The 12,113-nt window shown below is 44.6% G+C and overlaps 1 protein-coding gene across 12 annotated transcripts in view; it reads right to left on the bottom strand.

Annotated features, from left to right (window-relative positions):
• Nucleotides 1–12,113, bottom strand: part of APBB2 (amyloid beta precursor protein binding family B member 2) — a 384,721-nt gene that overhangs the window by 22,018 nt on the left and 350,590 nt on the right. The window contains exon 1 of one of the 12 annotated variants that reach the window (XM_086705189.1): nucleotides 2,183–2,560. The exons of the other annotated variants lie outside the window; for them this stretch is intronic. Within the exon in view, the coding sequence (XP_086561315.1) occupies nucleotides 2,183–2,238 (56 nt within the window). The 5' untranslated portion in view covers nucleotides 2,239–2,560. Of the gene's footprint in view, nucleotides 1–2,182; nucleotides 2,561–12,113 lie in introns of those variants that run through there. 12 annotated transcript variants of the gene reach the window in all.

Below are 12,113 nucleotides of genomic sequence, written 5' to 3'. Positions count from 1 at the left end.
TGGGAGTTGTCATTATAAATGAGGAAAAAGAAGTCAAAGAAAAAGCCTCCTTTGAAATCCTGTCTCCTTATCCAAGAGTGATATTTTCATAATTATTTGCATTCATATGAATTATATTAAGACTTGCTGAAATATATAAAGACGCTTTCCTCCCTGCTTATCTTTCTGTAGAATCTTATAAGCCAGAGTTGCTTTAACTGCACAGGACAGGACCCACATGCAAATAAAGACAAATAGCAACAAAGAGATATGATGCAAACATTACATGTCTAAGCCCTTTATGACCAAGGGCTTTATCCCCACTTTGTGTTACCTGCACAGGGCCTGGAGGGAGGAGGAGTCTTGTTTTCAAGACTGTTTGCACTTCTTTGCCTCAATGCTCTTATTTTCTGACTGGACTTTGAAAATCTCATTTTGGGGGTGGGAGGAAGGGAGAGGAAGAAAGGGGATGAGAAAGCCATCCTCCTAGATGGCCAATCAGAATGTTACACACACACGATTTTTTGTTTTTTTAATTCTACCCACTGGCACATCAGCAGGCATCACTAATTTCACAAAGCTCTTGCTCTAGCTTTGTAAACTCAACTTTCTTTCTCCTTCGCAAGCTTAAGCAGATGCTAAGTACAAATACACTAAGTTCCTGGGATGCCCGTTCAGAGGGCATTCCAGTAACTCATCACCTGGGTAAACACACATTCTCTACAGGGAATCCTACACTAGGCACTTTCGTGAGACATATAAGCTGTGTCAACAGATTTGAAATTCTACCATCTGCAAATAATCAAGGTGGCTTTGGTGGACCAGAATTGGTATTCATATTCAGAGCTTCCAGAGAGGAGACCTGAATAAATACAGAGGGGGCAGGAGCTAGTGAACATCTTGAGAATATCCTCACCATTGGTTCAGACAGGCCCTCTCATTACTTCAGATGAGGGAGCTCCCATGCCTCATCCTCTGGAAGCTTCCACCACCTCCAGAAATTACAGCCTCCTCAAAGATAATTAAAGATTCAGTCAAGTTTGCAGATTCTTGTAACCATACCCTCAGGAAGACTGATTCTGGAAGTGTTGCCCACTCAGTCGATGCTGTCTCCCTTCCCCTCCTCACCACTGAGCACTGATGGCTCGGCCCCAACCAGGCGGGAGCTCCCCTGAAATCGACTCCAATGCAAAGAGGCGACTGCCTCTATCTCTTCATTTTGCCAAGCAGTAACCACAACCATTCTTTCAAAAAGAGAAATTTCAGAGGCACCTGGGTAGCTCTGTCGGTTAAGCGTCAGACTTCGACTCAAGTCATGATCTTGTGGTGCGTGAGTTCGAGCCCCATGTCGGCTTGCAGCCCGGAGCCTGCTTTGGATTCTGTGTCTCCCTCTCTCTCTCTGCCCCTCCCCTGCTCACACTCTGTCTCTGTCTCTCCCTCTCTTTCTCCAAAAAAATAAACATTAAAAAAAATTTTTTTTTAAAGAGAAATTTGAAAACTTTCTTCTACCATCAAAAACAGAGCTTTAATTAAGTGATAAAGTGTGGAGCTTAAAGCCCCCAGTCAGCCAAATGGGCAGGTTGACACTGAGAGTGCTGGAAACACACACACCTGAGGTACAAACACCTGCTTTTCGCTTCAGTTATACCCTTTCCAGAGTTTGTTCATCTAGATGTGGGAAAGGAGAAGAATCCATATATTTTGACTAATAATCGAGATTGAAATGGAGTCAGTCCTTCTGGCCATCAGCCTGGAGTCAAACCTTCCCAATGAAAACTCCAGAGAATACGTAATTTAAGCCCTAATATTAATTCTTCAAGAAGCATGACAAGGCTGATATGACATGGGACCCAGCGTTAGTATTTCTCCTCACGTTTACTCCCCAGCATGCGGCTGCGACCCCTCCCAGCCATAACTGAAGTGACCACGTTCCGGTTACACCTTCATCACTTTTGCCCATCGACTTCCCCAAACAGGGCCAAATGCAACAGAGGGTCGGAGGCCCAGATGCAACTCCATACTCTGTTCTACATGAGGACACATAAGAATGATGAGACGATAGAAGGTTAAACAGAACACAGTTCTGCTTTTCAAAGACAACAACGTCTGTGGGGGTGGCAATATGGCATGAAGAAAGCAAGTGAGCTATGCCAAACACTTAAAAGACACCACGAAGAGGGAGAAGTGAAAATCGGTTGGTTACCTCTCTCTGAATCCGGGAAGGCATGAGGGAACAGAGCAGAAACAACACGTTAGCATTCACACGGCATCCAGAAAATAAAACAGTCCCGTTAACGGCAACTCCAAGCGCTGACATCCCATCCCTTTTCCCAACTTTGCTGCAACGAATAGCCCTTCGGTGCTTATTTTAGCCGAGCTCTGTCGCACAGAAGTGTGTATTTCGAGCCATGTTACGATGAAGCCAAGAGATGCCAGCTGAGTTTAGAGGCAACATATCAACCGGGGGAGGTAATCAAGCTTAAAATATCACAGTCAAATACAAGAAACTGTTTGCGGTAAACACTGGCAAAGCACTTATCTTCATTTTCCAGCCCCACCTGCTCCCAATAAACAATGTACAGAAACAATGATGTGGATACAGCCTTACCTGTTTTACTAACTTCTGACAGTCTATTAATTGAACTACATTATAGTCTAGGTACGTTCACTCAAATGCATCATGAGAAGGCAACAGAGCGGGAGTGAGCAGAGACAGCAGAAGGTCAAGGGCAGAGGTGGGATGTGGGAGGGCCGGCAGGGGGAGGAATCATGTGTCAGGGAAGAGAGGACTGGAAGCGGAGAAGGGATGAGAACAACTTCAGGTTTGGGGCCGAATGCTCAGCTGCCCTGCGCTGCCAGGGTGACCCTAAAGAAGTCACTTAACTTCTTGACCCGAAGAGCCCACCATCCCCTTGGTCTTGTCACAGCCAATCTGAAAGGGCCTGAGGACCACAGACTTTCTAGATGGGTCACATGCATGCAGGTAAACACAGAGCAAGTGGACTGAAGAGGCAGGGGGCACCAGATAACCAGAAGGAAGGGGAGAAACTCAACCTTCGCAGAAACCTGCTGTTTTAGGTGCCCCGCGGCCAGGGTCACGGAGCGGCCATCAGGACCCTGCAGACACGAGAGCTCAAATCATGGTGTGAAACAGCAAGTACGCAGGGTAGTGAACCACAGTCACGAAGCCGAAAGACAGACCTCTGCATCCTGACACAGAACAATGACCGTGACATATTATCTATCAAGTGGGAAATCAAACAAGCAAGCCGTCCAGACTGCAGATACATGGTCTCATACAAAAAACAAGAAAGTTGGAGTGTGTTTTTTAATATCCACATAGTAACATATCTGGAACATCATAACATGCAAATCGTCAACTGTTATCTGGAGGGAGGGCGTTACGGAGGATTTTCTTTAATACATTTGTTCGAATATTCTCCAATAAGCACATGTGACTTTTGTACTACAGATGTGTAAATATCTACTTCACTATTTCAGGGACCCCACTGCGGTCAGTGCACTCCAAAGCACGGGTGGACAGTACTGTAACATAGGTGACTGCCACACAGTGACACCCCAACAGCTACCCTTTCTTGAGTTCTGGCTCTGTGTTGCCCAAACAGCAACCCAATGAGGTAAGTTTTACCGTTCTCACTGATAAAAAGGTAAACAAGTTTAGAGAGGTTGAAGAACTTGACGAAGGTCACACGGCGAGTACATGATGAAGTTAGGGTTTGGTGTAGGTCGGCAGGACTCTCTGATCCTAGGCTTCTCACACTGCACCCATGATGGGCACCCCTTCCTCATTCACGGTCCTGTAGAACCACCTCACGGTTTGTCTCCCGAATGGCTCAGAGGGTTACCACGCACAGGTGTTCAAGACAGGAGCAAAGGTTTTGGCAAAGAACCTGGGGCTTTACATGCACAGGAGAACCTCCTTCCTTTTCCTTGGCCTGTGAATTTTTGTTGGGGGAGAAGGTGGCTGAAAATTCACAAGAGAGGCCCTTTAGGCTGAGTACATAGACAGAGCTGTGTTCATATCCCTCCGGTAGCTGTGTTCCCCTGGGTACGTTACTCACCGTCTCTTTTTCCCGGGCTCCCTCTATGTGCCAGGCACACTGTGTTACGTGGTGCCCCCCCTTCGAAACTGCTTCCTCATCAGTGCAAAGGGGAGAAGGACACGTGGCTCAGGGTAATCATGAGAATTAAATGAAATGAGACGGTGTGAGTACAAGAGTACCCGGCGTGTAACAAAGTACAATAAACTGCTTCCTTCCAGTTATCTTCACTGAGTCATCTGACGGTTTCATGTCTCAGCTGGGTCATGCTGGGCAGCACTGGAAGTGAAATGTCTCCCATTGGAAGGGAAATCACTGGGGACCCTCTCCTCAGATTGGCTGGGCACTGTTTACCACAGGTTGAGGGGAAGTCACCTGTTGCTCATGTCCCTCTGTCAAGGTTAGTCTATGGACGTAATTATAGATCATCACCAAAGGATCCGAAGACCTGGGTTCTAGTCCCACATTGAGCACTAGGTAAGTCTCTTAACCTCTCTGAGTCTCGGTTTCTCATTTCAGATGAGATGGTTTCATGCTCAGATTTTTTTTTTTTTTTTTTTAATCAGAAAAGGGTCTGTTAGAAAGCTTGGACTCTTAAAAACAAAAAAAGAATGAGCCACTAGCATTTCCCTGGCTAGCTTTCGATTTATACCAAATGCTTTTAATTTTTTACTCTTAATAAAAAGCCTATGCCTACTGTATGGCAAAAACTTTGCCTGATAATGTTCAATCTAGAGACTTTAGAATACACTCTGTTTCTTTTGGGTATAATTATCATGGAAGCCTTGGGTATTAGATTAGATCAGACCCATTATTAGCAATTCACTTAAGGAAACAGCATCTATATGTAGCCACTGAGTTTTTTTTCCCCTGAAGGTGGAACTTGGAAAAATGATACTGCAAACTCTTACCAAGGTCCATTCTTTTGGGGTTAATAGACACTGCTTGATTTGAGTATGGAAGTAAAAGCCTGCCACACAAACAGGGACCTGAGAGCGATCTTTGAAATGTCTTTCAAAAAACGCAGAAGAGTCAAAGCGGCAGCTGCTTCACTGATTTAACACCTTATAAATTTGCCAAGAAGGAAACATCAGCCCAAAGCTGGGCTCCTGCATGAGGAGCATCCTTCCAGGAGGCTAAGTGTAGACTCAGGCACAAGCTGACTCCCTTCTCACTGTACGAGATGCAGTGCGAAGAATTCAACTCCGGGATTAATTCCACACCAGCCACGCACCCAAGGCCGCCTGATCAGTATGCTCTCAGCAGCTACTTCTTGGGAAAATGAACGTGGGAGTAATTGGCAATGTTTTCATTAAAATAAGCCTGAAATAACAGAACTACTTGGCATGTGTAACTGGGCATCCAAATGAATAGGAAATTCCTCAAAATAAACAGCACACCAGAATGACAATTCCTATTCCAGCTTTTGGAGGAGGACGTGCCTATCCCCCAGCACAGCGGCCTACTTCATATGTGACACACACCCTCTACTTTTCACAAACTGAGCACGTAAAGCAAAGACCTGCCAGCGTGCTTCTCGCTCCATTTTTACAGAAGTCTGTTTCATGCTACTATCTGATGCCTGTCTTTCATCACTGGGGGGTCCTTGGGTGCCTTTCGAGCACCAGTGCAGACCAGCATTAGCCACAGGACAATGAAGCAAAAACTGTGAAACTTTATGAAAACGTTCCTATCAACTCCTGAACCTGGCTGTCTTATTTTTTCTCCCAGCTTCAAGGTTTTATGTTTTTGTTTTTCTTCCCTCCCTGACATTTATTGGCTGTTTGCCCTTGGTCAAGGCCCTTAGGCTCTTTTGTTCTTCAGTTTATTCATCTGTAAAATGGGACTAATAGTGGCACTAACCCTCTAAGAGTGCTGTGAGGGTTATACTCCTTAATCCGCGTAAGGCTCACGGTGTGAGAACATCCAATGTGGACTCTACATGCATACTAAGCAGTGTACTAACCAGGAGGTCTGTGGAGAGGGTCTCCTAACCTGATTTGGATCTTGCAACCTTTTGGAATCTGATGAAAAAATTCCAGAAAGAAATGTGCATGGACCCACAATTTTACGCACAACCTCAGGAGGATGGGGGAGAAGGTTCAATAACCCCTGAAACTCATTTACAGACCCCTTCAAATCCACATCCTGCAGGTAAAAGAGCTCTGAACCGAATTCTGGATTTATGCAAATTTACCATCTGGTGTCTGGAATTTCAGGGAATTCAGCTCCGGGAAGCGCTCTGTCCTTCCCAGGACCAAATGGTGCCAGAAGCACCTGTCTTTGCTGAGTGTGCCTTAGTCTGCCAGCTAGTTTGCTCCCCACCTCCCTCTCCTGCCCCCCAGCACCGTGCAGCCTGTTAGCCTGCAGAACTTGCAGAAGCAGGGAGTCAGAGTTCCAACAGGACTAAGTGTGAAGAAGAGGATCTAAAGTGGTATAAGGTTATTGAAATTCAAGGCACATTCTTCTAAACAAAGGACTTTCTCATGCCACTGGAGAGAAGACACAATAGTTACCAGCCAGCTTACTAATGAGGGAAAGAGGGATATTTGAGAGCAACAGGAAATGAGTTTTTGGTGGCTTTTTCGTTTTTGTTTTTTTTTAAAGTCCCTGTTTGAAGACAGCAAGAATTAACGAGGTCTGCTTTCATTTGGGCTGTGCTACAGTAAAACAACAACAAAACAACCTTGCTTCTCTGAGTATCTGTGAAGACAGAACACACGTACACATACAACTTACACTTACTTCTCAAGTGAGAAATAACTCATGCCATGTTACGGTTTCAAGGCTTAAAGTTTAGGGCAAAATCAAAGGGAAGAATTATGTAAATTATACCCAAACTGTGAAACCATGGTCTGGCTTCCTTCCTGAAAGCAGAGGGAGAGAAACAAAAAATACTCAGAAGGCTCCTCTCTGGCTTTGACACAGTAGAGGAAGAAGACCAGTCTATACTAGGGAAGTGGTTTCCATGTGAGAAGTGTCACAAGGACATAAAGTACCAGGAAGATATAGACAAGACTCCCAGTTAACACCATGGTGAGTCTGTGGGTGAATTCTCTTCCATCGCACGCACCCAGCCGTGGGCAGGGTCTCGTTCGGGTAAGGCGCATTCCTAAATCTGTTTCTAAATTTCCAAGAGGATTTAGGGCTATCGCTACACACAGCCAATCCTCCTTTCTTTGCGCACACAGGAGTGCTAGCATAGCTAACACAAAGAGCCAAGACATTTGATCATTTGATTTTTGGAAACTTCCATCCAGATACAAGTACTCTTGATATTCTGTAAACTCAGTGATACCTCAACAAAAACAGACATCAACGCTACGATGACTGACTAATAACGAAATCACAACAGCAGCTCCCATTTTATTGAATGTGCTGCCCACCCAGGCTCTGTGCTTGGCACACGTTATCACCAGGCTACACGGTTAACTCTGTGTGGGAGAACCAAGATTCCAGGACTTTCACTTTCAAACCCCCATCACTAAAGAGTGGTACATCTACAAATGGGACCTGAGGGTCTGCCTCCCAGGTCTCTCCTCCTTTGTTGTGTGGTTCTAGGGCACCAGGCACCCGAGCCTTCCTCCCTCCCAGCTAAGGGGCTCTCCTCAGGACCCCAGCCCTCGATGAAGACAGGTGGTCTCAGCTCTCCGCTCCTATCTCTATCCTATTGGATTTTTGGTTACACCACTGCTGGACCTGGTGACAAAAAGTAAGTGTGCTCTATTTGGTTTAAATGATGTTCCCAGGCAAAGGCTGAGGGTTTCATCCTTTGCACAGCAGCCGATTATCCTGTTGCTGCCCTGCTTATGATCCCCTCCCAAACCCCCTGCCTCACCCACCCGCTGGGCTCCAGCCACACTCTGATCCTTCTGTTCTCTCATACACACGCCTTGACCTTCTGCCCTGGATGACTTATGTCCACAGGTCTCCCACGGGAAGGCTCCTTCTTATTGTCACCACTTCCAAAAAATCCTTCCAGGCCACCCAGTCATTGCCAACACCTGCAGCCATCTAACACTACCCTGCTTGGTCATTGTTCCTCCTTCCACCCCACAAAAAAGTAAAATCTGTGTGAGCAGGAACTTTCCTACTGTGTTCACTCACCACTGCCTGGCACATTGTGCCACGTAATCAGTAAATGATTCTGAATGAATGAATAGAATGAATGAATAACTAAACAGGGTGAACAAAGAACCCCCCGCCTCCTAACTCCTGATCACGTCCGTAAGAACCTAAGGCAATGATCCTGTGAATAACACAGAGTTGGCTGAATTTCTTTTTCCCCTGTTCTGATCATCACAGATGGTACTTTAAAAATGACTTTAGTTCATATTCCGTTTTCATGTTATCTGAAACCACAATGTTAATGAAACATATATCTCATAGGAATGAGCATGGAGGAAAGTTGTGGAAAGATTATCAATCTCTTGTGACTCTATTTGAAAGTGAAACAAATCTATACTTTGATCATCGCCAGCAGAAACCACAATAATACTTCCAGAGCCCCTAACTAGATTCCTCCTTCAGAACGTTTGTCTAAATGAAAAATGGCTTCTCTGCTCCTGAAGAAATCAATATATAAATTTCCATTGTATATTGATTTCTATCAAGACTTATCAGCTCCTCGGATAATTTTCTTTACATCTGTACTCTAAAAGAAATAAACCTTTGCTTATCACTTAGGGAAAAGACTCCAGACAACACATTTCCATATACACTAAGGCAGAGGACACATGAGGAGCTGGACCACGAAGCATCACAAAACATTCCTGACAAGGCTATCTTGGCAGGAGTTAACTTTTTGACACAATTTGAAAGAATACCCATCTTTCCCATTCAATAAGGTTACTTTTTATATGCGGCTAGTCTCCTTGTTCCAGACTCTTTTTTCTTCTCTGTCGAATATAAGAAATCTGTAAAAACCCAAAAACCGCAATCTCATCACCGTAGCATTCTATTTTCACTGTCTGAGTTTACCTTTCTTTTATTGTCCATATTTGTTCATATTTGACAAATGCAATAACCGTACCACCTTGAAGAAGCTGAAGTGTGGGCTTGGGATGTTTGAATAATGGTTTGTCACAGAAGCACCCCAAACAGCCTGACCTTCTCCAGGAATTCTGTTTGGAGGCTGGTTTTCAGAATACCTCAAAGCTGGCCAAAAGCGACTGAACTTTCTAACTTCTGAAGGACAAGGTCCCTATTTCAGCTGTCACTGTGGGTTCCACTCTGGTCCTTTAAATCAGGGGTGGAAAACTATGGCCCCAGGATCAGAGACCATCCGCCTCCCGTCTGTTCTTATAAAGAGTCAGTGGAACACAGCCACACCCACTCGTTTCCCCTTGTCTACGGCTGTTCTTGCGCTATGATAACAGAACTCGAGTGGCTGAATTTACCCACAGAGCCCCAAATATTCAGCATCAGGCCTTTTCCAGAAAAAGCGTCCAACCCTGCTTAGATGACAACCTGATCCAGGGGTTGTAACATACAATGTAGCCCAACACCGAGATTAGGACCAGCTAAATGATTTGTGAAGCCCAGTGCAAAATGAAAATGGGAGGCTCCGCGTGAAGAGATTAAGAAGTGCAAGATGGTAAGAGCAGAGCATTAACCTGAGCACGCACTAAACCTGTCCAGCAGCCTGAGATGCTGCAGCAATCCTTGTTGCGGGTGACCAAACTCCAAGGCCAGCTAGAAACTATTCTACCCACATGCGGAAATAAGAGTGTTTCCAATCTGTAGCTTCTTCAGAACCAAAAACACTTTTGCTCAACTGAAATCTTACATGTACATCCAACATGCGAATCAGAGTCAATATGGAGCTCTGCCTCAACCATTTCATTTCAAAAAGGTCACGTGCAGGCTATGAATGGTTTTTTTTTTGGGGGGGGGGGCAGTGGTAGGGGGATGGAAATCACACCAGACCTCTTGCAAACAGCATTTTCATGTAACCTGCCAAACAGATGCATGCTTTGACGTGACAGAATCAGGCCAAATCAGCCCCGACTGTCAGCTGCTCTCTCTGCAGCTGCTTTCCATCATAATTATTTCAACTGTCATAATTTATTCATCCCCAGACAAGCTTACGTGTTCCAGGGTAACTAGGCCGGGCACCCAGGTCAGAAGGGCTGGTAGCCCCAATCATTTCTGCCCCTCCACAAGCCTAAAATTCTGACTGTAGAGGGAATATTTTCCACATCAGTTATTTTTTTGCAAAACCGAACCAAAGTTGATTTCAAAACCAAAGTTAACTGGGGCGCCTGGGTGGCGCAGTCGGTTAAGCGTCCGACTTCAGCCAGGTCACGATCTCACGGTCTGTGAGTTCGAGCCCCGCGTCGGGCTCTGGGCTGATGGCTCAGAGCCTGGAGCCTGTTTCCGATTCTGTGTCTCCCTCTCTCCCTGCCCCTCCCCCGTTCATGCTCTGTCTCTCTCTGTCCCCAAAATAAATAAACGTTGAAAAAAAAAAATTAAAAAAAAAAACAAAAAAAAAAACACCAAAGTTAACTGACAAAGACACCATAAGCTTTCAAGTTCATAAATTTGAAGGGGGGGAGGTGCAAAATAATCCCATTAGAAACCAAATACTTCATTTCTATATTTTACAGGTGACAAGGAGATGGCTTTTCTAGCCTCACAGTATGCTCAGTTATTTTCCCACAAAGTTACTCCTTCTGATTCAAGATACATATGGAACAACTTTTGTTTGGGACAAAATATCCAGGTGTCTGGACTCTGAAGAATGTCCCATGTGAAATAAAGAACTTCAAGTGCAATTATCAATGGTTTCTTACAAAACTGGAGCAAAGGTAGAGTTAATTCCGTATGAATTAAAACTTAAACCTGTCTTTTTTTCTTACTTTGATCCTTTCTTTCTCTTTCTTTCTTTCTTTCGAGAGTGCACGCGCACGTCGTGCATGTGAGGGACAGAGAGAGAAGGGCAGAGAGAGGGAATCAAACTCAAACCTTCAATCACAGCCAAAAAGCCTCATAAAATCGTGTCCCCACAAACCTCTTCCACCCCAGCACATACCACTGGCCTCCTTGCTTCTGGCTCCAACCATGCTGGCCTCCTCTCTGATTCTGGAACGTGCTGAGCACTTCTCTTCCTCCAAGCTTCCTACTTGCTCCCCACATGCCTGGCTTCTACTCAGCCTTCACATTCAGCTCAAATATCACCTCCTAGGATGGACTGCTTCTTGGTGGTTCTTTTCCCCACTGAACTACTCAGCTGCATTCTCTGTGCCCCTGACCATCTTCCTGGCACTTATAATCTATATTATCTTGTTTCCTAAATTGTTCTTCTGGCTTATCCTCCTGCTTCTTTGGATCTTGTCTGTCTCATTCCATCATGTACCTCACAAGATGCCTGCCACACAGATGTTCTATATCTGCTGAACAGCAAGTCAATGTACAGATTATAAATATCAAGTACATGTGATAACCAAAGTTAAACCCTCAAAATAGAAAATGAAGTCTTTTCATCTATACTAATTCATCTGCCCATTCAACATTTCAATTACTTGTGAAGAACATCCTATGCCAGGACCAGAGGAAACCAAAGGTCTAAGAATTTCTCAAAAATATTATATTCTGTGTTTAAAATAGGTGCTTAGAAAAGAACGAGTTACACTACTATTTAATGTATTTTCGTGTAACCCGAGGGATTTGTGGAAAACTCTGGAAACCCAGATGAGTAAGAAGTTACAGGTCATCAATATACTCCAACAAAACAAAACAAAACAAAACAAAACAAAACAAAACAAAACAAAACAAAACCATGAAAAGTATAGAGAGAGTAAGTAGGGGTTTTCAAACCGTGTTCTAGGTCCTTAAATCTAGGAGTCATCTCTTCACACTTGGGAGACTGTGGACAGATGGAAAGCTTTGCTCAGTCAGTGGTATAGAATGAAGTTCATTTCCCTGAGGGGGTTGTTAAAGATGAAAGCTGTTGAGGTGAGACCAGGAGATTGCATGACTGATAGTTTTTGAAACACACTGGAAGGACCACATCCAAATTAACAACACCCCTGTTCAAACTCTTTCAGAACTCAGCTTCTGGCCCTCCTTGCA

The sequence above is a fragment of the Puma concolor genome, chromosome B1, assembly GCF_028749965.1.
Source record: "Puma concolor isolate L17-30 chromosome B1, mPumCon1.1.hap2, whole genome shotgun sequence".
NCBI lineage: Eukaryota > Metazoa > Chordata > Mammalia > Carnivora > Felidae > Puma > Puma concolor.
Note: the sequence above shows the minus strand (reverse complement) of the source record. Positions and strands in the feature narration are given on the sequence as shown.